At 42.9% G+C, this 24,251-nt stretch overlaps 1 protein-coding gene across 1 annotated transcript in view; it reads right to left on the bottom strand.

Annotated features, from left to right (window-relative positions):
• Positions 1-24,251, bottom strand: part of sorcs3a (sortilin related VPS10 domain containing receptor 3a) — a 277,073-nt gene that overhangs the window by 103,075 nt on the left and 149,747 nt on the right. The window contains exon 4 of the mRNA XM_084004962.1: positions 15,889-16,047. Coding sequence (XP_083861088.1) covers positions 15,889-16,047 — 159 coding nt within the window. The remainder of the gene's footprint in view (positions 1-15,888; positions 16,048-24,251) is intronic.

Raw genomic sequence — 24,251 nt, 5'->3', positions numbered from 1 at the left:
AATGAATAATCATTAGGTGCAGTCTTAATGGTCAATAGTGTTGCTGTTAGCAGTTTAGCAGCAGGGCTGACAAGGGAAATAGCTTCCCATCCTTTGCAAATGTTCCCCTGCTGGCCCATGTTTCCACACACTGGCACTGGTAGGATGACAGCGACTAAAATAAATGTGTGAATTACCCGTAACTCAAAAACATAGACACCTTGATTCCTTGAGAAGAGCTGAGAGAAGACCCAGCACCCGTCCTACTGCCCCAGACACAAGGAGCTGTGATGGCTCCAATGCTTTTAATCTTACATTGTTTACTGCATACGGTTTAACACTGGAGGGTTACACAAGCTATGGTACATTAATCGTGTGTTTCTTCGTCTTTGAGTGACCATGGTGTTGGTGGACTGGTTTGTGTGGTTAGTTCAGCATTTAGCCTGGGAGATAGCTCAGGGCTTTTGCACTTTTCCATCCATAAATCACTTGTGGGTGGAGATTGAAGAAAGATTTGAGGAGAGGCCTACGAAAATGATGATCAAAAACATGTGTAAGCTGTATGAGGTGTGTGGGATGGGTTACTGTTGGTTGTGAAATTTTGATTTTTATAGTTATCGAGGATTGCTTTAAACAATTATGTAGAGGGGTGTTCCAGAAGGTGAGGCTGAAAACAGGACTCTTAAACCCTGGAGCCAGACCTGACCAGACCAGACCATGTGCTGGCTGTCATGGTGGATTTGGTTTGAGTTAGTTTTACTTCGTATTTAGCAGGCGGCAACCTCTGGTTCAGAAAAGTGCCTTTAACTTGCATTCTCTCTACTGGCCATCATAGGGGGACTTCTGGTAGTTTCAAGTCTTCTTCAATACAGCATGATGTTATTGATATTAAATCATGGTCCCATTTAGAGTCAAATAGACAATAAAGCAGGCTATGCTTTATGGCGTGGCTACCTTGTGATTGACAGGTTGCTTACGCGGCCTCGCTACCATCGTCACCATGCTACCAATGAAATTAGCGACCAAGATTAAACATTAAACTGTAAAGTTGACCTTGAAGTATGGAAGCTGACAGCACCAGAAGCTAGATGGCTCCAGATCCAGTAAGGGTGCCGCTTGCTCGTCAGAGCCACCTGTCGTTCCTCCGAAGCCCAAATATGATCACTTACTTCACTGGTTGTAAAAATTCCAAGACAGCGGTGGCCAAAATACCCAACTCAAGGCTTCAAAGCTGTATTCCACGAACCAATGAGTGACGCCACAATGACTACGTCCACTTCTTATATACAATCTATGATATTTAGTCATGGTGTCCATCTTGGGGTACTTGTGTGTTATTTGATTTGGCCAAGCCACACGGGGTAAATAAAAACCCAGTTTTTGTAGGCTGTTGCCTCAGAGCTAACAGGAGTCAACATTATGCATTTGCACATCACCCCCTGCAGAACAGAAATGTGCAAACCGCTCAAGGATTTTCCCTGACCTCAGTTGATCTGATAAAGGGTCTGATTCTAAGACATGATTGTAAGCTGGTGTGTTGTATCAGTGTTGGCTTGGCTGGAGCATCAGTGGAATACACAGCAGACCGAAAAACAATCCCACAAACAGATGAACTGATATCTATTCACCTCTTCACTTGCATAATAAGAAGATGAGCATCAATCTTCTGTTCCTTCATCCCTACCTTTCTCTCAAGCCCCCACCCTCCTCTGACACAGATATCTGTTAAAAATCCCCTCACCTTCAGCCGCTTTCCTTTATCCCCCTCCACCTGACAGCAATGTTGATCTTTCGTGCAGAGCTAGAAGTGGACTGACAGGCCCACACAGCTCGAAGAGAGCAGTGGCCACGCAAGCAACATGTAAAGGTTATGCCAAATGCTGAAATACCAAAGACTCCTCCTTTAGCTGGTGAATTCTAAACAGCATCAGAGGACATGGGCTGTTTACTAAGGGCTTCCCTCAGGGACCTGATCTTTGGTTACAATGAAGAATACCCTTTTTGCTATAGCTATAGAACATACCAGCTGTTCAAAACGGTTTTCATGTCCTGTAAAACTACCGAGGCAGCATGCCTGAATTCATCGGCCCCCAGTTAGATTTGGGGTGCTGCATGGTTAGGATAGGGTGCAAGTTGTTGGTTCATAGGTTAAGGGTTTAGGTGGTATTCTTTCCGTCCGAGACACATGAATGTTGAAATATCAGAGGCACCTCCTTCAGCCGGTGAACACCTTAACAGGACACAAGGTGTTTACTAAGGACAAAGAGACTCGACTTGCATACAATAAAGAAATCCTCGTGTGGTATGCCACACAGCATGTTGGATAGAGTCAAACCAAGGCTTCATGGGTGGTTCAATTTGTTAGGGTTAGGCTGCCAGTATGCTTCATGAGAACTGATGCCCTGTTTATACCTCACCTTAACGGGAATCCCAGGAGAGACATAACCTTGTCTTCATACAACTAAACTGCACTTTCAACTACTATTCCTGGGAAAACAGTTTAAAATAGCTTGAAGACATGTTTTTTTGTTGCATACAATGCTAGTTGTAATTTCTTGGACATACTATACTGCAAGGTGTTTTATCATATTATACTGTGACTTTAAAAAAAAAAATTAAATATACTATGACTTCAACATACTACATTTAGATTTTTTTATGCTATTTTGGACTTATAAATACAATACTAAAAAAACTACTAGTTTGGTCTTGGCAACAAAACTACTTGGTTAGGTTTAGTAAAAACATCATGTTTTCATTATTACATTACTACAGAATCAAAACCAAAGAAAAGGTATTTAAGACCAGACTCTGTGATGTCAGTTCACACCTGTCATTGGAATGTGTCCTCACGTCTCCGGTGACCACTTAAGATCACTCGGATCTGACTTCCCCCGCCCTATATGCAAATTAATTAGCTTTGTATTTTGTAAGGAAGTGTCTTAAACTTGCATTCTCTCTACTGGCCATCAGGGGGCGACTCCTGGTTGCAAAAAGAAGTCTGATTGCATGGAAGTCTATGAGAAAATTACCCTACTTCTCACTTGATTTATTATCTTAGTAAACATTGTATACTTGCTGGTCCAATCAGAGCCAGCCAGAGGACTTTTAACCAATGGGATGCAGCCAAGGGGTCATAGTCATTGTGCCAAGAGAGTGTGTTTGTTATTGAGGTTGGGGTACATCAAAATTAGACTCTCTTGAACAGCAGTTAGCTCCACCCGGGCCACTTAGGTAAACTGGAAGCAGCCGGACATTTACAACAAGTGAACCCAGAACCCGCTTATTGCTTCGGATGCAGACGTGATTTGATATCAATGCGTGAATTCTAATGGCTTTTATTAGACTAATACAGTAATTTTAGATACAATCATGGACGTCGCCACTATATATTGAGGGGTGGTCAGGACTAGGGTTGGGCATCGTTTGGATTTTACCGATTCCGATCCCGATTCCGATCCTCTGTTTCGATTCCTGTTCTAAACGATTCTCGATTCCGATTCTTTGAGGTGCAGGTCAACAGGTCCAGTGTTGCCACAGTTACTTTGAAAAGTAGTACTCTTGACTTCACTTAACTTAAATAATTGTTTGCATATTGTAATGGCAGTAACATCAGGAATGAACATTTTATGAATATTGAACCGGCATTAGAGCAGCAAGGATTGGTTTTATGAAACAAATGAGCACAGTCCTCAAGTATGAGCGGCGTGATGATGAAGAGAGGGGGCGGGGCCAGCAAGCAGCGAGACATTTCTCCACTAAACTCTCAAGAGAGACTTCGCTCGCATTTCAGCACAGACTGAGTTAGCAGGAGCTCCGTGAAATCGAGAACTCGTCTTGTTTATTCACACGCTGCACCTTTTCACCGTCACCGGGCGGGACCTGCTCTTTTAATGTGGTTGTGCCATGCTGTGACTCTAAATGTTTTTTCAAGTTTGACGTTGTATTCTTGAAAGTAGACAACACTTTGTTGTTAACACAGAGTGTACAACGAACCTTTATGTTGCCATCTTTTGCTGAGATGAAGTCGAAATAATGCTTGTATTTCCAGCTGGAAAATGCGTATCTCTCCCCCTCCATTGTTTACGTTTCTGCCGGTATAGCCGACTACACGCGACCGTCCGTGAAGGTGTCGGCTAACATACGTCACCCCCGAGACGCACGAAGAAAGCAGATCTTTTTTTTTCTGACAAAAATAGTAACGCGCCGTGTATTTGGATAAGTAACTTTAATCTGACTACTGGTTTGGCAATAGTAGCGCGTTAGACTACTCGTTACTGATCGTTCTATCGCGGAGTCTCCGCACGCCGGGCGGAGTAATACAAACAAACTAGTGCGAGCGGAGTAATACAAACAAACTAGTGAGGACGTTTAAGAACTGAAAAAAGAGGATCGCAATTCCAACAGCTTCTTAACGGTTCCGGAACCGGAGGTTAGGAACCGGTTCCTATTTGGAACCGGATCTCGATGCCCAACCCTAGTCAGGACCCTTCCACCTTTTAAAAAAAGTTGTTTGGACCCCCCCACATTTGCATTAAAAAAGCATGACGGCTCTTTTCATTGTTTCACGATCAAATCCGTTCCACTTTATCAGTAAGAGAATACCCACAGCGATAGAAAACCACTCTGTGTTTTCTTGGTTTCCTACACACACACAGGCAGCACGCAAGAGCACCAAAGGAAATTTCTTGCAGCTACTTGGTCAACGAGTGAACACCAGCAACACAGGCGGACTGGCCATCGGGACGTTTAGGACATTTCCCGTATGTCCGGTAATATTTGTATTTCAGATGTCAGATCCAATCATGGACGTATTAAAGCAGGTGACGGTACGGACCTCTACTGCAACACTGCCGTTTAACGCTTCCGCAGACAGCGTTAAATGCCGGTCACTGACTTCCCCCTGAAGTTACACAGAGAAAACGAAAAAATGTTGAAACGGAAAAAAGTGGTGCAGATGAGAAAGAAATGGGTGGCGCGGATAATAAAAAAAAAGTAGCTGAAAAAAAAACCTTGTGCAAATTAACAATGCACTCTCAGATTCATTTTTAGGCTATCATGTGTATATGCCACTATGTCATATACACTGTGCAAAAGCTTGTTTTGATTCTCGAGTCGGTTGTATAACTACTACTGCTAAAATAATTATAAAAAATGTCAGTATAACAATGATAGACCTATTTAATTCTCATTTTCATAACAAGAACAAGAGACATTAGATAGGGAAGAGACATGTTAGAATGCACCAGAATGCGGAAAAAAATTGATCTACTTAATTAAAACAAATTCGGGGGGAGGACCCCCACACCCCTCCGCCAAAACAGGATTCCCCCCACATATCAAATGCTACTGACGCCCCTGGATACAATAAACAACGCTGTCATTTTCAACCCAGAGACTTAACAGTCTGTCTTGCAGAGTGTTTTTACACCGTTTCAACATGAATGGCAGTGAAAAACAGGGAGACTGAGCTCTACTAAAGTAAACACTGCACACAAGATGTGAAGGCAGGAGGAATCTCTGCTGATGGAGAGGATTAGACTGGTATGGTCCTTTAACATTTAAGCCGACATGGATAATTTGTCCCTCAGAGAAGTTTGAATGCCTGCAGCTCCATGACAACCAAGCAAATTATCTCCACATAAAGGCAGTGTGATACAGTGGAAAGTAATGGATACTGACCTGAGATAGTTTTGTCAATATAGTCTGTCAACAATACAGACTCATAAAATAGATGATGAAGCATAAGCCACTTTACTTCCCATGAAATCAACAAGTTCATGACTGAAGTATAGTCATTAGTGAGGGCTGCGAGTAGCAGAGAAGTTTCTTTTCATTGCCACAGCAACACTCCGCTATCGGCTTGGCAGCAAACTTCCATCTGCTGTTTTGACAACGGAGTGACAACACATATCTGCTATTCCATCAGAACAATTTACTCCATCTGTTCTGCCTGCCATGTAGCCGTCAGTGCTTCACTGTATCCATAATTTCTCTTTGATTTCAGAGACCCTTTCCCTGTTTCATCATGCAAGATGCGACAAAAGCACAATCAAACATTTCCCGATGAATCAAGCCCGCTTGACCTACCGTCGTCTATTGCTTTTTGTCAACTTCACATCGCAAAGTTTTCATATATGCCTACCCACTCGCACAGATGCGCCTCCCACACAGCTGCTATCCACGGCTCATCGCAACATTCCTTTGTTTGCTTTTCCTGTCTGTTTGATAGTGTAGATGCATTATCACAAAACGAAAACTGACCCTGACTAATCTGCCAAGTGTTTTTTTTCTTCTACTTTGCAATACTTCTTCTGCCATCTAGAATGAACCTGCCAAAGACAGCTCCCTCTATGATCATTTAGCCATGATCTATTGTATTATTACTGTTTGACTCTAAGCCATTCATCACCTGTCTAATGACATTAATCCCTCAGTGTGTAGCAGGTTGCCAACTCAGTCCCATGGAGAGCTTTGGCTCATTCTCATAGGTGTTGAAATTCACACTGCTGCAGCCACCGAGACACCAGCTCCGTGCATTGCTTCATGAATTTCCGCACCTCCATTGAAAATACAAACACACAAATTAGATGTCCGCCTGGACCCGTGGGTTTCGTTGCATACCGTCTTAGTTAATGCAATTGCGGCACATCATGAATATGCATTACCAGTCCATGTGGATGACTCTTTATGAGGTTAGAGCCCAACCATGAAAGCACCAGTCCTCGTTAAACTCAACACTTGAGTTTACACTGAACACTGAATACACACCGGCGGTTTTCTTTGTATCTCGACATTTACAGTTTCTTTATTTGCTGCTTTGGCTTCAAAGGAAATGTGAGGATGGGGAATTTCAATTTGTGAGTGCTGAACTTGTGTTTCTGCAGGCTGGGCAGGACTGCAGCATGCAGACCAGCAGGAACTAGGGTTTGTGTGCTTGCAGGTTCAGAGGAGTACTGGGAAGTAAGAACAGGTGCCCAACCGAAACCAAATCGTTTAAAATGCTATGAATTTGACATGATTGGATGTTAAAGGTGCGGTCAACCAGTTTGACGTGATGTAAACATGGCTACTCAGTTGTGAAAACAGTTGCATAGTGCTTTTCGTGGCTGACAGAGTGATCCTGCTGATGTTATTGGGGTTGTCTTAGTCTAGATAACAGGAAGTGAAGGCTCGGGATCAACACCCAGAGGAAGGAAGTCAGACTTGACTCCTCCCCTTTCGCTTTCTGTGTCTCTATTCACAAACTCCCTTCCAATTGGGAAACAGTAGCAGCAACCCCAGAGCTAGCAACTTATACTTATGCCCGATGATGATCCATTTCTGACATAGCCGTCATCAGTCGGAGTTGTTTTGGTACACCTCTTAACTCTGGCAGCGGCATGCGCCAGTGAGGTTGACTTGACCGACATACCGATCCGTTCCACTTCACACCAGCTTCCTGATATTGGTTTAGAGCTACGAACAGCTAGCAAATGGTCGGCGTTTTTAATGAGTCCAGTGAGCTCCTCCAGAGCATAGAGTATACCATTGGGTCACTGACCATCAAATTATGTTTTACTCATGTTTTAATAAACGTCTCTTCACACAGTTGACATACATTTTTGCGGGGAATCCAACATTTTAATGACGGGGCTCGATGTTCCTTCTAACAAGGGCTTCCAACAGCGGCTTTCGAAGCTTGCCATTGTGATTGTTTGAACTGTTTGTTTCTACTGTGGAGAAGGGTCTGGCAAAGCCAGACTAGGGTTGTCTTGTCCGGATCTTTTGAGCCCAGTGCACTAGCTGCGTGGTTTGAGGGGTCATGTCAGAAAGCCAGTCCGGTGGTCCAACACTGGATCTCAAAACGATTGAATGAAGCTTGAAATGCCTTGGAAAAGTATCTGTCCTCAGAGAGGCTTGTAGTTAATGTCTCAACCTGTTTGATATGTTGTATGGAATTCGGTACAGATATCCAGGTATCTGGAGAGCAGTCTACTGCTCCTCAAATGCTTTGGATGGGTTGAATGCAGAGGTCACATTTTCTGAATGTAACAATTTAAATAAAGTTACATTTTAAGCGCATTGTGTTTATTTTGGGAAGCAGTTCTAAAGTTTTCATTGGAATCCGTTGAAAAATAAGGAAACAATATACAATATAGATTTTCATAAAAATCCAGCCTCTAAAAACACAACACATTCTCACTCCAAGTAACACAGCTTTGTCAGTTGGTTGCCTGCATAGTGTGTTGTCAAAATAACCTTCTGTCTTCACAGGAAGTTTAGGCTTTTAAGTTTCAGGTTTAGGACACCACTAAGGTTTAGAAAAAGAGCATGTTGACTTTAACTTAACTGACCCCCATGACTAGCGATTCATAAAGGAATCACGCGACCAAAAGTTACGTGACAAAATTCCTGAACAGAAGTCCTCGGATTGTTTCTTTGTTTGGCTATCTAGCCAGCATTGGAGATGGACAAGCTAACTAGCTAACAAGTCACCTCTTGAGATGGTAAAGCTAACTAGCCTGCTCTGGAGATGAACAAGCTAGCAAGCTAACTAACCTGCTCCAGATATGGCATACTAGCTACTATGTCAGCTGCTCTGCCTGTCCTGCAGTGGCTGGGTGCTTCACATACGTGCTATCACGCTAAATGACGGCAAGCTGCATTATATGACGCCTTGGCAGTGAGAACGGCTTGCCAAAAATAGTGAGCAATACTGTAAACTACATAACAAACAGGTCAAGTTTGAAAGCCGTTGTGGGTCTGATAAAAAATGCTGTCACGTTACAGGATTGGAAGTGCAGGATAAAACATTTCAGAGCTTGAAATCTCAAGATGGACTAAAAGTCAGTATCGGACATTGCTGCACCATTGATGATCTTCTGTTCATCCTCACGTTATGGAAACACAATACTAACGCACTGGTTGATAACAGCAACACAAGGGGCATGATGGATCATAATGATGGTAATAATTGATAATGATAAAGACAAAATAGAGCTGCATAATTATTCCAGTCATAGCTCAGAAATTCACATAAGAAAACAACTGATTGCAAACGTTTGATTACAGTGTACAGCACTGCACTATTGTCTCTGATGCAATTATTGGATGAGTTGCAGTAATTACCACACAGTCCATTAGAGAGTCACAGCCTTGTCTCTCAAGTTTGTTGAGGCATAAGCAGCGGTATGGTAATATTCATTCTGTGGACAAATTACTACAATTCCACTACAAGTAACAAAAAGGGCAGTTATTTTGTATTTCGTTCTGTTTGGAGAAATGTATTTCTCTGCAATATCACTCAAATGTTACTAAATATCTGCCAACGCACTGTCAGAAACTTTGCAGTTCTCATGTCAGCCACAGGGCAAGAAAGTTGCTAATGAATAAGTGAAGAAATTAGAAAGAAAAAAACATGTTGTTGTCTGGGCTTTTGTCAAAAGGAACAGAAAGATGATGCCCTAATAGATGATGCCCTAATACCTAGTCTACTGGTAGCTGCGATGGTCCACAGGGAATAAAATTAGACAATTCCTATTTATTCTATGAGTGGAGCTTTTTCTCTCTGCTGTTCTATGTCAGCCTGTTTACATAACTCACTCACTTGGCAGCACTAACATTGGCCTTATTCTCAGAAGTCAGCTTGGGACTACATCACTGAGTAATTGTCTTCACAAAAAAAAAAAACCAGTCACGAGATGAGAGCCTGCAAAGGTCACTAAGAGTTGTAAATCTAAAAATACCTCCATTTGCTCAAGGAGTCGACTGAACTGGATGTTAATTTGGGACAAAAAAATGAGTCATAAAAGTGTATCAAGAGAACAAATATTTCACTCTGGCCTGTTTGTCCTGCCATGCTGATAAAGACTACAGTGTTTCACTCCTGCCTCAAAGTGAAGTCCTCAGGGCTACACTTAACCACCGCTCAGCACCAACTTACAGCTGATTAAATTCACACTGACCCAGTCTGAAAACTATTAGCCAGTTACAAGCAGAAAATGAGCATATTAAAGCTTCTCGCTGCTGGGGGCCTGCGGGGGGGGGGAATCAGGTTGAATTAAGCAACCGATAATATCTGTGTAAACCTCTTTTAACTAAGTACATGACAAGCATATTCTTTATTTGCAACAACAGCCCCGGGAGGTGGCGGCAGTGTGTGGATTACACTTTCAGAAGTGGACTGGAAACAGCTCAAGCAGAGGTGATAATGGTGCCTGGGATCTTGCTTTCGGATGCTGAGGTGTCCTATCGAGAATGCAAATTATAGTCATATCCTCATAATACCGATCTTTACTGCATGCACTGAACCCCCTCGTAAAACTTGCCAAATGCAAGTCTCAGCCTTGAATTTTCTACTCTGCTGCTTGATGTTTATCCCACCTTCATGACTAAGGTGTATTTAATCAGTGAGATCAATAGCTGTTACCATCATTGATCTTGGGAGTCTATTTCATGGGGGACACCTCATATTTTGAATATTTTTTTATATATGTCTGCTTAGGGCTGTTTTTTAATTAGCATTTGGGAAGACTGTTTGGGAATAATGTAACAGGCTTCGCATCCCTGCAGTCCATCAGAATAATTCCACGTTTTGCTCGCAACCTTGGCTGAAGGCAGACAGCACCTCTCTTTCAACTACTCCCACCCAGACTTCACAGGGATTTGAACTTCTTGAACCTGGCTGCCTTGTTCATCTTAATAGTTCCGCTTGCACTCTAAAATAGCAGCAAAGCAGAATTTTCATGCTGAGTTCTAATGCCGGAGCAATGTAGCGGAGCTCAAAGTAAAGTTCCTCACCACTTCTTTTTTTGCTTCTGTGACAGAATGCTTAATGTGTGAAAATATGATTTAAAGGCAGATGAGAGACAACGGAGGAGGAATTGCCAGTCACAGATGCTTCCCGATGAGCTCAGAGTCATAACATCCAGCAAATATAATACATTTAGTTAAATATATGAAATTAAATACGATACGTTTAACATAGTGAACACTATCTACCGGTCAATTTATTTTTGCATTTTTATTGGAATGATATGATTTTTGAGGGGAAATCCAGCATGAAATCCCCGTTTGAGCTGGGCTTGTTGTGGATCCTGGAAGGGAAGTGGATGTAGTTTCGGGCCCGGGGACATTTCTATCTCGGACATTTGAGATAGATCAGTGGGCTGGAACGTGCCGGTGTCCAAAACCTGGACTGGACTAGACTTGGATGTGCACAGGAATGGCTACTGTTGGTTGAGTTTCTCGCTCCAACATCGTCCTAAATCACGGCATAAATCAAGCAATATCTGTTTGGGGAAGCGGTTATTACCCAGAATCCTCTCTGTTCTCCCACCAAACAGATCAGCGCGCTGCGGAGAGCATCGTTTACTAAATCTTCCAGTAATGCAAGACGAGCCATGTTCCATTAATACCTGTCACAAGTGTCTTTTCTAGATGTTGACACCAGTTAGGCTAAATGTCTGTTCCTAACTACATAAACATACTGAGTGAGTAAATATTAATCAAAGATATGGAACATGTGTAGATGTTGAGATTGTTTAACGCATGCTGTGACACTCGCAGTGATTTCTGTTTGCAGTTCCCCTAGTCTACCACTAGGTGCTGTGTGTAAGCATGGTCAGAGCCAGTGGCGCCGCCAGCCGGAATCCTGTACGCACTGTGCGTACTTTTTTTGAAGGTGGGCTAGATATTTAAATTTCAGCGGGTGAAACCAAACAACGTCTGCCCAAGCAAGTCAGAGCTTTTCTTTCGCTCACACAGTGACCTGGAGAGACGCAGCCGCATTTGAGAGGACGATCGCGCGTGTGTGCGCAATTACGCATAGCATGTGTTGGCCCCTCTCCACTACACAATACAGCTTGGCTCTAGTCTCGTCACCTCTCTGCTGATGAGCACGGTGGGCCGAGCCGATGCATGTCTCTCTCCCCGGGCCGGGAGAGTTATCATACCGTACTGTGCGTGTGTGTCCAAGCGTGTGTGTGCGTGTGTGGAGTGCTCACAAGCGTGCGCTTGTGTTCAGGGCGGGGATGGAGGGCACACAAAAAATATTTGCACCGGGGCCTATCACCATGATATACGCTACTGATTTCACTGATACTGAAAACATTCGATTTTGTCTTAAAAAAGTATTTTTCCATTTGTTGTTGTATTTTGCCGTTTCTGTGCGTACATTGAAATTGAATCCTGGCGGCGCCACTGGTCAGAGCTGTGATTATATTTACACACAAGTTGATAAATTCCACACTTTGTGTTGGAATGATCGTATTCACCCATTATGCACACAACTCTACGTACGCTGTTGATAAATGAGGACGCTGGACTTGGTGCACTCCTAGATTAATTTCATTGTGTACCCATCGATACATCCTCGATGCTCTGAAGCCCCTGCTACAACCCCCCCCCCCCTGATATTTGCTCATGCAGTGACAACCTTTTTCCAAGCTTTCTCATTGACAGCTTTGATACAGCCACCCCTGTCCACCAATCATCTCTCTCCTGCACCGTGTCCCCCCTGCAGGGTGAGAGTTTTTTCCTCTCTGGTCAAAGCCAATGACCTTAATTGCCGACCTTTGCTGGGAACAATCTCGGAGCTCTGTGTGAAAGTGTTGAGCGGAGCTCCCCACTGCTTGACAAAGCCCAGTGAAGGTGACACCTGGAAGGTATAATAGGAGGCTAAGAATCAATTTAAGCCGAAAGCACTCATGTTTTTGGCTAATGTAGCATAGACCATTACAAGTGAAAATAAAAGTTCTAATTGAACTATAGTGACGGCCAGCTCTCCAATAATAAGTGAGTCTCTGCTATGCCAGTCCAAAATAAAGCCAGGGATGATAAACCAATTAGCAGATCCCTTGCTGTAATGGCTCGCTTGGTGCATCAGCAATCTCGCTTCACTCACTGATGGTCATTCACGTCCTGCAATGAAATAATCCAGTTTGTACACAATAATAATACTTGTCTTGGAAGGTTCCTATAAAGAATCATGTCATGTTGCACTTATGATGCGTAACACAGATGGATACACTTGCTACACTTCCAATTAAATATTTCAGATTAAATGCTAATCAATCTGGGACTGGAGTATTGTAGTGGGTGTGCAGCAGGTCAGTTGAACATCCAGTCTACAGCGAAAGCGTACAATTCAACACACTAATGGATTTAATCCAGTGTGGATGGATGAAGAAATATGAAATTTGCATTTAAATGGAGCGATTCTTTCCCTGGAAGTTCCCCTGGAAGTCCACACGTCAAAGTTTGTTTACAGGTGTTGGGAGACCATTACTGCAAGTGAGCTGTATGAAGTCTGATAAATGTCCTCAAGTGATGTCACTTGAGTCAGAATCGTTGGAGCTGAAACTACAACTTTAAGAGTGAAAAGAAGGGATCCCACCAAACCCCTGTAGCCCGCTGCTCATCTCTGCTTGAGTCTACATTAGCTGCGAATAGCATGACAAACCTGAATCTCCCAGTGGTTGTTGAGTTGCATTGTGGGTAATTGTAGGCACCCGGTTTTGACGAGGAAAAAGACGCCGTGGAATGAAAAAGACGAAATATCTCTTCACTTTTTTTTTACTGTCTCACCATAAATTGGAACGTTACGGAAGATTAGGATGTGAATATTTTATTCTGACTTTCAAAGACATTAAACTCGGATCAAAAAGTCCTCTGGTAACACTATGGGCCCTAGTTTCGTAGACCAGGCGCAGTCAGCTCTCAGCGCACCTGCGCCGCGCCGACGGGGTGTGTCCGCCTGGACTTTGCAAGTTTCGTGCACCGTGCAGGCTCGCGCAGGCCCACCTCCCGACTCGCCCACCCGCGCAAGTGGGAAAGAGGGAGGAGAAGAAGGCGTGAGTGGGAGACGAGGAGGAGACGAGGCGTGGACTGGGATTAATACAGCCGATTCAGATCTTCACCAATCAAATGAGCTCCTCTCCTCACCTTTAATGCGTTAGGGGAGGTTCAGTGTAAGATCCGTCACTTGACAACCCGATGACAGAAGCAGCGCCGCCATTCCCACCACGCGCATCACGCGCTGTGCGTGCGTATCATAATAATAACAATGCCGATATTATAAAAAACAGGAGAGAGAGAGGGAGATGTTTTGGTCCGAGAGGCTGAGCTTCCGTTACGCGTGCCATCCGCCTTTGATCTGACGTCAGATGTGACGGGACAATCTATATAGATATAAATTCACGTGTTGATTCAATTAGTTGCATTCAATAGTGTTTGTTGTGATTATTTATTGCATTTAAATGTGCCTGGAACTGTGGAAACCTGCCTGTGAGGTCTCGGTGACGTGTGCGCACTGCGCGCCGTCAGCCAAACTTCCACTCCGCCAGCTGTGATTCCCCTTGAATGAATGGACTTTATTTGCGCCTTACGCCGAGAGTAGACCAGGTTGCAGCTGGCGGGCTTTCGGCGAAGTCTAGGCGAGGCTTTTTGCCACGAAACTTCCGCTACACCAAGCTGAATCTGTGACGCCTCCCCCTGCTGCGCCGCCACACCCATCTTGGCGCAGGCGATCCACCAAACTGCCAAACTGACCGTGCGCAAGGCTGTTATAATAAAATGAATAAAAAACTTGTGGCCAAGTTCCCATACGACAAGGCCTTGGTGAAGTTCTTCACAAAACCCAGAAAAATCAAGTGCAGCAGAGAACGATGCACACTGTGTGGTTGAAGTGCACATGTAGCATGTTCCATTTGTACTGTTTGCAATAAATGCACCTTAATAAGTCACTCTCTCCTTGTGATCTTGAATACACTCGGGTTGAACAAAAATTTGAATGCAAATATAATAATTGCAGAATTGCAGACCGCTTGCTGTACCGCTTAATCCAACTGCACCAATACACCATCCCACGTGTCTCGTCTGTTTAGGGTTTTTTCGGTGGGTACCACCGGGCCTGAAAAAAATTCTAGAGGAAACACTGCATTTAACAGACCGACTGGACTGATGAAATTAACCTGAATTCTCATCTCTGCAGGTAATTTCATATCAGTTTTCTCCTGTTTATCACACAATGATAAATCAATGATGCATATAATAATTTAGTCTTTAACCACAAAGCTGGCATTCTCAGTAAACTATTTAGCAGAAGTAGCAAATATGCTAACGTTATAACAGAATTCAATGAATGAATGGGGCATATGGTAATATTCTATTTGTGATATATTTACTTTATGCTATGACTGAGAACTAAATCTTGTGAGAGATTATATTATTTGTGTTACAATGTGATGCCTGAGAATGTCGTCAGGATGTCGCTCCGTAACACAAAAATAACTTGACAAATCGCAGCATGTATTCTCGTGGACATGATGACAAAGCGTCAAAAGATTTGTCTGCCTTCAGTTGTTCTTTTGTATAATTCTGGGTTTTCCCACCAGATATAGATCAGGAAGCATAGCACATTAATAATAATTTGCTTATTAATGTCAGACAGCCGTCTTCTGCTGGAAAACCAGTCAAACAATCAGAAAGGATTCAGATTATCCACTTTACTTATGATTTCGCCGCTCACATGTCACTGTCACTATTTGACATCAGTTTGGCTCCGCCCACAAACCACATCATCGCCAAGAACCATGTTGGAAATAAGTGTCATCACATGTTGTCCTTTGGATTATGTGTCTTTCTCTTGAATCCAAAACTAAAATCAATCATCACTGTTTGCAACCACATAAGTTCTATAGGTGGATAGAGAAATGAAGGCCTGTCTCTAATGAAGGGTTGGTTCTCTCTGTATTGCAGGTAAATGAATGGCCATCAGGTAATTAGCTAAATGAATGGTTTCTGATGAAAACTACAGACCATCCTGAATAGGGACTGTGGGCAATACAAAGAGAGTGGAAGTCAATAACATGCAGCTAATTGTGCCGCAGACAGCAAAGAGACATGACATCAAGGTCACAATCTCACCTTCTGGTCATGGCTATACGCTAAGGCCCAGTCCTCTTCGGTGGGGTGGAACAGAAGGCTCAGGACGTAGAACACGAGGCGGTACTTCTGGTAACTGGCTCCCTCGTCAGAGCTGACGAGCACGCTGCTCTCAAACTCCGGATCTGTCAACACCATAATCTGCAGAAGAAAGAGAGAGCGAGCACACATTAGAGGGAGTAGGTAGATGGGAGGAGAAGGGAATGAAGGGCGAGTGTGAGTAAAGAGGTGGAGAGATAAAGAGATGAGAAGGTAGAAGAGAGATGTAAGAGGCGGGCGCGGCGTCAGCAGAAAAGGCCTGGCGTTTGGCACGCATCAGGCTAATTCCTGGCAAACAACCGTCCCCATATCCAACTTCCTTTCATGAGCGCAACTCTTCCTTCTGTTGCCATGGCTCTGTGGCTCTTCTTCTGCACTGTGAGGGGAGTTTTTCATCATCATCTCTCTCTCTCTCTCTCTTTATATATAATATATATATATATATATACATACATTTAACAGGAAGGTGATTGAGCTTGTAGTCTAAGTGCTGTACAAACAAGATTAAGCAGCGATGCTTGAATCCACACACAAAGTCAGTTATTTTCTATTTATCAGCTAGTCCTTCACTGTGTCGTTTCTTAGCATTCCTCCATCCAGTGAAATCCTAATTTCAAATGTAACAGCACCACAGTGGCAGAAGCCCTAATTTCATGCTTGGAATATTTCTGCCACAGCTATCACAGTTATTACAAAATTCAATAAGAACAGGAATTCCACAATGTGTATTTCCTTCAGCTAATGGCATTTAGTCTTTGTGGAAGCAGATAACGTGGTCACACAATTCCTCCTTGACTAAAAGGGACTCGTGTGTGAATAGGTGTGTAATATTTTTTAAGGAAGTTGTATTCCTTGAATCAGATATATGCTATTGAACGTAAGGATTCATTTTGAGATGGTTGTATACTTTGAGATATTGAAAAAAATAACCATCCTCAGCACATTTTACTTAATGTTTTGCAATGTAGTAGAGTACACTGTGAAAATAAGGATTTGCATTATTGCACATACACAACAACAGTTTATGCTGCATGCCATACTAAGGGAATATTATTCCATATATTTTCAAAAATAAAATTCACAAATGCAATATTTTCAAATTCACAAATGTCATGGTAAATGTGCTTAGTTAGCCATTAGAAAACAAGGCAGAAAAATGTAAGAAAAATTTATTGAAGTAACACATCCATCCTATCGGTTACGTTTCACTGATCTGGAAACAGTGAAGTCATTGACAGTAATAGAGAACAGTGGAAATGCAGCTGACCTGGATTGCAGGAAATGGTACCCAGCTATTTTCTGAGACATGGATGTGATTTTGCATCAATCCAAGTCAATGTGACATTTAACCCAATTTGTAATGCTTTTTTATGCACTTTGGCACCTTATTGACATGCAAAGTATCTTGTTTCAGCCATTGAAAATGTAAATATGTTGGACCCTGGAAGGCGCTGTTTGTTGTAGGTGCCTATCAGTGTTGGGCAAGTTACTTCAAAAGCGTAATGCATTATTTATTACTTGTTACTGTCATTTCAAAGTAATTAGTTACATTACAATATTACTGTCTTTGAATTGTAAGGCATTACACTACTTTTACATTACTTTTGCATTACTTTTCGCCAAAATAAAAGGAAATATGGATTTTTTGTTCTCAATAGATCTTCTTGTGTTCAATGCAACTCATTACACAGCAGGATGTGAGGTTTTTCGCTTCAAAATAAAAGAACGAAAAACGGAAAATGACTCGTATCCCGTTATTCGTTTTAAAAACGGAAAACGAAAAACGGAAAACGACTCGTTAACTGATATTAGATATTGTGTTCATGAATGGGATTCGGGGATGAAATAACAGTGCCATTTTTCATTCCAGATTTGCCGTACGTCTTTTTTAATGACCCGGAAGGCGCTGTGTTATGCTGCGAAATTACCTGAAAGCCTACCTTAGACATTTAGGGGGAGCTCTAAAACACTGTTCATAAACGCTCTGACAGCGTCTGACGCTCGCGTTTTGAAGTAAACCTACTGTTTTAAACTCGCACCTAAAGCGTTATGACGCGGACATAAAAGCGGTTCAAAACCGACGGGGAGAATCGGAGCCTCCGCCTCCTCACCGCCGCCCCTCAGCTGTTGATCCTCGGTGTGCCGGGTCGGCTGCGCTCTGACCGACCGGGAGCCGCTCCGTGAGTCGGTGTCCAGCTCATGGAGCCTGCTAACAACAGCGCTTAATTAACATAGTGTAGAGTTACACGGACCGGCTTTCACACTTTTCCAAAAGTGGAGCGTATGCCCATCTCGCGATCGCGAATGTAGAGTCAATTGATTTCGGGTTTAAAATGCATTGTAACGCGCGTTACTGAGATTTGTACCGAGTAAAATATTACAGTTTTTTCTTTTGTAATGCCTTACATTACCGCGTTACAGCAAAACGTAATGCATTACAGTAATGCATTACTTTTGTAACGCGTTACTCCCAACACTGGCGCCTATGTACTAAGAGCGACGCTGTCCAGGGCTAGAACGAAAGGGATCAGCGGAGATTGAGAGACAAACAGTTCCTCAGCCTGCTTGCTTTTATGGCTGTAAAGACAACTATGTGTGTTTGTACTATGTGTGTTTGCTGCAAACAGCTGTTTCTTTGTGCCTCCCACTGCTGATTTTGATAGTTGATAGTTGGTACCTTCATAAATGTGATAAATTGTTTGGGTTTATAGCGTGTAGAGCACAGGATCACGCGCCTCAAGCTCCTGACTCTCTGGGCGGTGGGGAGGGGGGGGTAACACACAGTACACCTCACGATGAACCCTCAAGTCTCCCCTGGCACTTTACCGCATCACTATGAATATCTGGAATTGCAGCTTTAATGTTTATCTCTTAGCCTCTACGAGCGTGTTTTCTCTCGTCAATTCAATGTGAATTGGAAAAACAGCAGCACATTTGTCACTGACAGAATGCTAGCCTTCTTTCCAAAGCTTTAACCAGGATCCTTTCCTGGTGGTGATTTAGATAAATAGTTTTTCATTGAGCACCAATAAACCAGCAGCACATTTTCAACATGGATTTCTCATTGCCCCAGGCCTCGCCGATCTCACCATTCATTATCTGTCACTGTGCAGTGCCAAGACCTTCTGATATCTGCCAGTGTCTTTGGAGCTTGTCAGATGTAATTAACTATTTTAAGCAGTATCATATTCTATATTACTATAGAAAGCAGCAGAGTCTATTGTGTGAATGAGAGATTCCATTTCGCCCAGCCTCATTTTGAGTCAAATGTCAGGAGTTTCAGTTAAATAGGAAAGCAGAAGTGCCCTGAAGAGCCTGAATAGGTGTATGCACATATTGTACATTTCATATTTCAAATGGAGCCCAGTACTCATGAGTGTTATTCATCCTCTCTACACTCACTGTGTGACTATATCTTTCAACATCGGTGCTTTCAGTTCATCTTTTCTCAAGACTCGATTCGCGGAGATTTGCTCTTTTAATGCAGAGAATGGGGCCAAGAAAGTATTGTCACATTCACTTCGCTCGTTCACTGGCATCTAAGTGTGAACAGCCATATTATTTCCCAAGCTTACACATTATCGGAACAAGCCACTTTCTGTTTGCCACCTCTGCGATTAGAAGGAAGCCGCCACCGAACGGAAGCCGATACCGAGGCCGGAATAGGAGCGGCGGCCAATTCCTCTCCTGCCTACTAAAACAATCACCCTCAGAAAATAATGACTCACTTCCAAAATCACGGGGACAGATAACATTAGCGGGGGAGGGGGTGATTAAGATTTCCCTCACAGCAAGTCAGCCTTTGTGAGGTGGCAAACAATGCTAGATCGATAGAGGTTGGAGGGATAGCCGGTGTGTTTTATCAGCCTGATGTTGAGCCGTGCATAAGCTGGAGTACAGAGATAGAAGCCGCCAGTTGTTGGATTGTGAAGGTATGGATCAGAGGCGGCGGCGGGGGGGGGATACACACCCCCTGCAGCAAATGAATCACGTCACGCCAGATCAATTGAGCTTAGTCCGTCTTTGACGGGAGGCTTTAACAGAGAGTGGTTGCCACAATATGCTCATTAACCACGGATCAAGACTTGATCACCCACATCTACCATCGTGTTTTCACTGTCTCGCCTCCTCGACGGCATATTGAGTGTTCGTGTCGTTATATTTAAATTAACCCAATCCACCATTCCGTCAAATTCTTCAAGGGCCGAGTGCACATCAGTGAAAAAAAGACATATAGTGGAGAAGATTCACAGGAGGTGTCATTATTCAGAGGCCCGAGCGCTAAATGTCATTACCATCATTCAAATCTAGAATGTGACATTGGAAAAGGTCACAGCTTCCATCCAGCTTCTTCCTCGGACAATCTAAAAGGAGACAAAGTCCTACAGATGCTTCCGAAAAAAACGGAGCCAGTGGACATATAAAACGATTCCTTGATTGTAGTTGAAAGGAATATCTCTGAGAGTAGCAGGCGATTATCTCTTACAGCGAGTGATTAGACACCCGGACTGCTCTTTTTTATCCGCAAGCACATGGCTAAATAAGGCCACTCGCATGCAAGGAGGCAACAGAGGAGCAAACTTTCCTCCATCTACGGGACGGCAAATGGAAATAATTAGATCAGAGATAACATACAGAGGGGAGTCGGCCTAAGGAGCAAAGCCTTAAGAGGTCAACCCTTAATATTCTACAATATTCTCCTGAGGGTGTTACTAGTTCTTGGCTGCAGTGACTCACTTCCACAGTGGCATGCACGCAATAAAATGTTTTTCTTTATTTTTTCCACAGATTAGGTTAAAAAATGACTTTTGGGAAACTGATAGCAGAAGTGTCTGTTATTTACATCCAGGATATGTTATCTTTTTCCTTCCTTGGGGTGTTAACAAAGTTGATCTAATCTTATATAACTGAAATAGCAAAAAAAAAGAAAGAAAATACCTTACACAAGAAACAGAGAGAACCTTCGGGACTACATTCCTGCTATGCCCTTGATGTGGAATTACATTTTCTCCACATTAAACAGGCGGGAGGAGTGAGTCATGAGGAGTAATCAGTGCCGGCTATGATCTGTTCCTCACCCTGATGTGGTTTAGCTCGACAGTCCCGGGATCCTATTAACTCCGGCGCCATGCAAACGTATTCAGGGTCAGTACCTTGGCTCGGCCTTGGGAAAGCGAGGCTGGTGATCCTGGACGCGTCCTCGTCACACAAACTTGTCGTGTTTTTTCTGGGAGTCCATCGATGCCTTGCAGTTTTTATTTATTTGTAGGTAGACAGGTAGGTCAACCTGGACAAAAGGTTATTTTCGAGGATGTTTTGCAAACAGCTGTCGGAGCAACTATAGTGGCTGACTTGTTCAGAACCACATCATGATCCTGATGCCCTATAAGTCTAAATACCAAACACTGAAAACAAATTCTTACACTCCTAGCATATGAATAATAAAAACATCTTATCAGCAGGGTAAATATAGACACTGGGGTTTGAAGGGTGGGGGGGCTATTCCCAATTAAAAGCCCAAGTAACTAATTCGACTGTAAAATCCAACATGGTAAAATGGTGTGTGTGTGTGTGTGTGTGTGTGTGTGTGTTTGTGTGTTTCATAATTAGTAACTAGTGTGCACTGGGGCCTGTTGTAATTTAAAGCCACTGCTGCTTATAATGATCACGGTTCCACTGAACATCCGCTTACATGTGACAGAATCACTCCAATACTGTTTAAATAATTATCTTTTAGTAATCAAGTAGTTGACTTGCTTAATTTTGAGTCCTTGAAACATGACACCATATGGTAAAACATAAAACTACAGTAGGCAAAATTAATTACATTTTACCATTAATTGTGTTTTTGTTTTTTACTTGACTCCTATGATACTTTGCACGGTAGTAACCCATCTGCTTCCAGCTGGCTGGTGCTGCATACACATGGAAACCATGACAGGAAAAGAAATGCTTACTTTCAATGAAAAACAAACGAACACAACCTTTGGTGGAAGTGTGGACGGTATAAGAAGTGGGCGTAGTCATTGTTACGCCCTCTATTGGATCATGGACTCCAATTTTGACCATATGTGGACTGTGGAGGAGTGACGGGTGCAACAACACAAGCGGAAGAATCTTGCTGGATCTGGATCCATCTAGATTCTGGTGTGTGATTTGGCTCAAAATGGACCATAACTTACTAAATGAACATCATGCTGGATGAAGAAGACTGACAATGTTTACAATTGGACTCTTTTTGCAACAAGAGGAGTTGCCCCCTGATGGTCAGCAGAGAGAATGCAAGTTTAAGGTACTTCTGCCTCGGCTTCACTTTCAGAACTGGAGGATGACATCTAGGTCCAAGCCGCCCTCGTCAAGTGGCTTGATAATGCCTGGTAATGACCCAAAAGTGAAACTCTACCCATACACCCATACCCTGCGTGCCCTCACTGGGTGAGTGAGTGAGAAGCCCCGGCAAAGGGGAGCCCTCCATCTGCACACACAGCCCACGCTGCAGTGATAGAGCCAGCCAAAAACCAGCAAAGCTTTGCCCCAAGCGCACCCTCAGTGAAGGAGAAGACAGAAGAACTGGCAGCAAGCCTGCAAATAGTGGAGATGTCTGTTTCTACTTTATATTCATGTAATAATTAACGTCACTTAGACTGTAATCTGCTTGACAAATGGATTTAAAAGAAAAAAATTGGTTATAATAATAAGCTGCTTAAAAATCAATTTGATCTCCATAAGAGGTTTCCACTATCCTTTGAATTCCCTGTTTAAAGCAACATTACTTTAACATAATTAAAGCTATATGGTAACTAAACATCCGTTGAAGAACCATGTGAAAATTCCTTTCCTACCCTCATCCGGCATAACGGAGAGCAAAGAAAATATATTTTCTGCAACAGAAATGTAGGTTGAAGCCAACCACAAGCTGTTGTTCAGTTCACTTAGTGCAGGTGTATTATTAGTACATAGATGAAATGAAACCCCTTTCTGTTGACATAATTAAAGTTGTTGTGTGACGGTGTATTCATTGCTATGCGGGTGCAGTCTATCGCTCCTATTATATTTGGAAATCCGGCATGAAATCCCTGTTTGATCTCGGCTTGTTGTGGCTTCGTGGAAGTGGATTTGGTTTGGGACATGATGGGCATTATGTTGCTCATTGAGGACTGGGTAATGCCCGACCTATCCCGGGCATTTTGGACAGATAGGTACGCTGGTACATACCGATCCAACCTCTTGCTGTTTTCCTGGATTTCTGCTTGCCTTTGTTTTTTAACTCTTTCCTTTGTTTGCCAGCTTTGGACTGTTTTATCACGTTTATTTTCAGCATTAAACCTTTGTTGAGTTACCTTTTTTGCCTGAGTCTGCTTTTGGGTCCTATATCTGCTTTCCTCTGCAGAATTTAACAGTGAATATTTTGGTTGGACCTACATTTGCAAGGTGGCCAGAAAGACAAGTCATATGCTCACACCCGTTGGGGCCGCTGCCACCCCTTGGATTGACCAAAGCCACAATCCATTGTGATCGGCAGTGACATAAAACATGAGCTGGGTCAATTTTTTACTGTTAATTCCTGGATCCTGAAAACACATTGATATGGAAACGGGGTAAGGCCGCTCTGCTCTACAGATGGAGACTACTTTAACTGAGTTGCTTACAGTACTCTGACCTCTTGGCTACAATTCTACTTGTCCATCAAACCGCTGCTCGGAGCACCCGGCAGGTGGAGTTCACCACACAAGGGCAAATCCGAATTCCTGCCGGATACTGTGAGTTGTGAATTACAGTGAAGAATATTGCAGGGATCTCGAACCTGCACGGTTCACTTCAATCAGTGGAGGCTGGGTGTGAATTTCTCACAACAGGAAGATTATTTCATTAAATCATATAACAGAAAAATTGAGGCAGATGGTAGAAAATGCATTGCAAACCTCACACTGATCAGAATGCTTAGAATGACAGACAAAAAAGGAATGAAAAGTAATTGACAGTAGTCTCGGGCAGATTAAAGGCGTTGGCAGATGGCTGGCAGATGGCAATGCTGATACTTATTTTAGTCTCTTTTTTTGGTGACATTTTTAAGATCGGTTTCTAGAAACATACTTCTGCAGGAATGAGGCAATGACAAAAGTGAACACAATCTCCACTGTATCCACAGATAAACTGTATAACCATACACTCAAATGTATGAGAAGGTTTTGAATTACCTCTATATTATGGCTCACATTGGAAATCCAATGTCAATTAACACTGATTGAACTTGCAGAACAACAGGCACGTCTTCCTCACCGCTCAGCTGCTCTCAGTCTCATTTA

Source organism: Eutrigla gurnardus, assembly GCF_963514095.1.
Source record: "Eutrigla gurnardus genome assembly, chromosome: 3".
Taxonomy (NCBI): domain Eukaryota; kingdom Metazoa; phylum Chordata; class Actinopteri; order Perciformes; family Triglidae; genus Eutrigla; species Eutrigla gurnardus.
The sequence above is the reverse complement of the archived record's forward strand: the minus strand, read 5'-3'. Positions and strand labels throughout refer to the sequence as shown.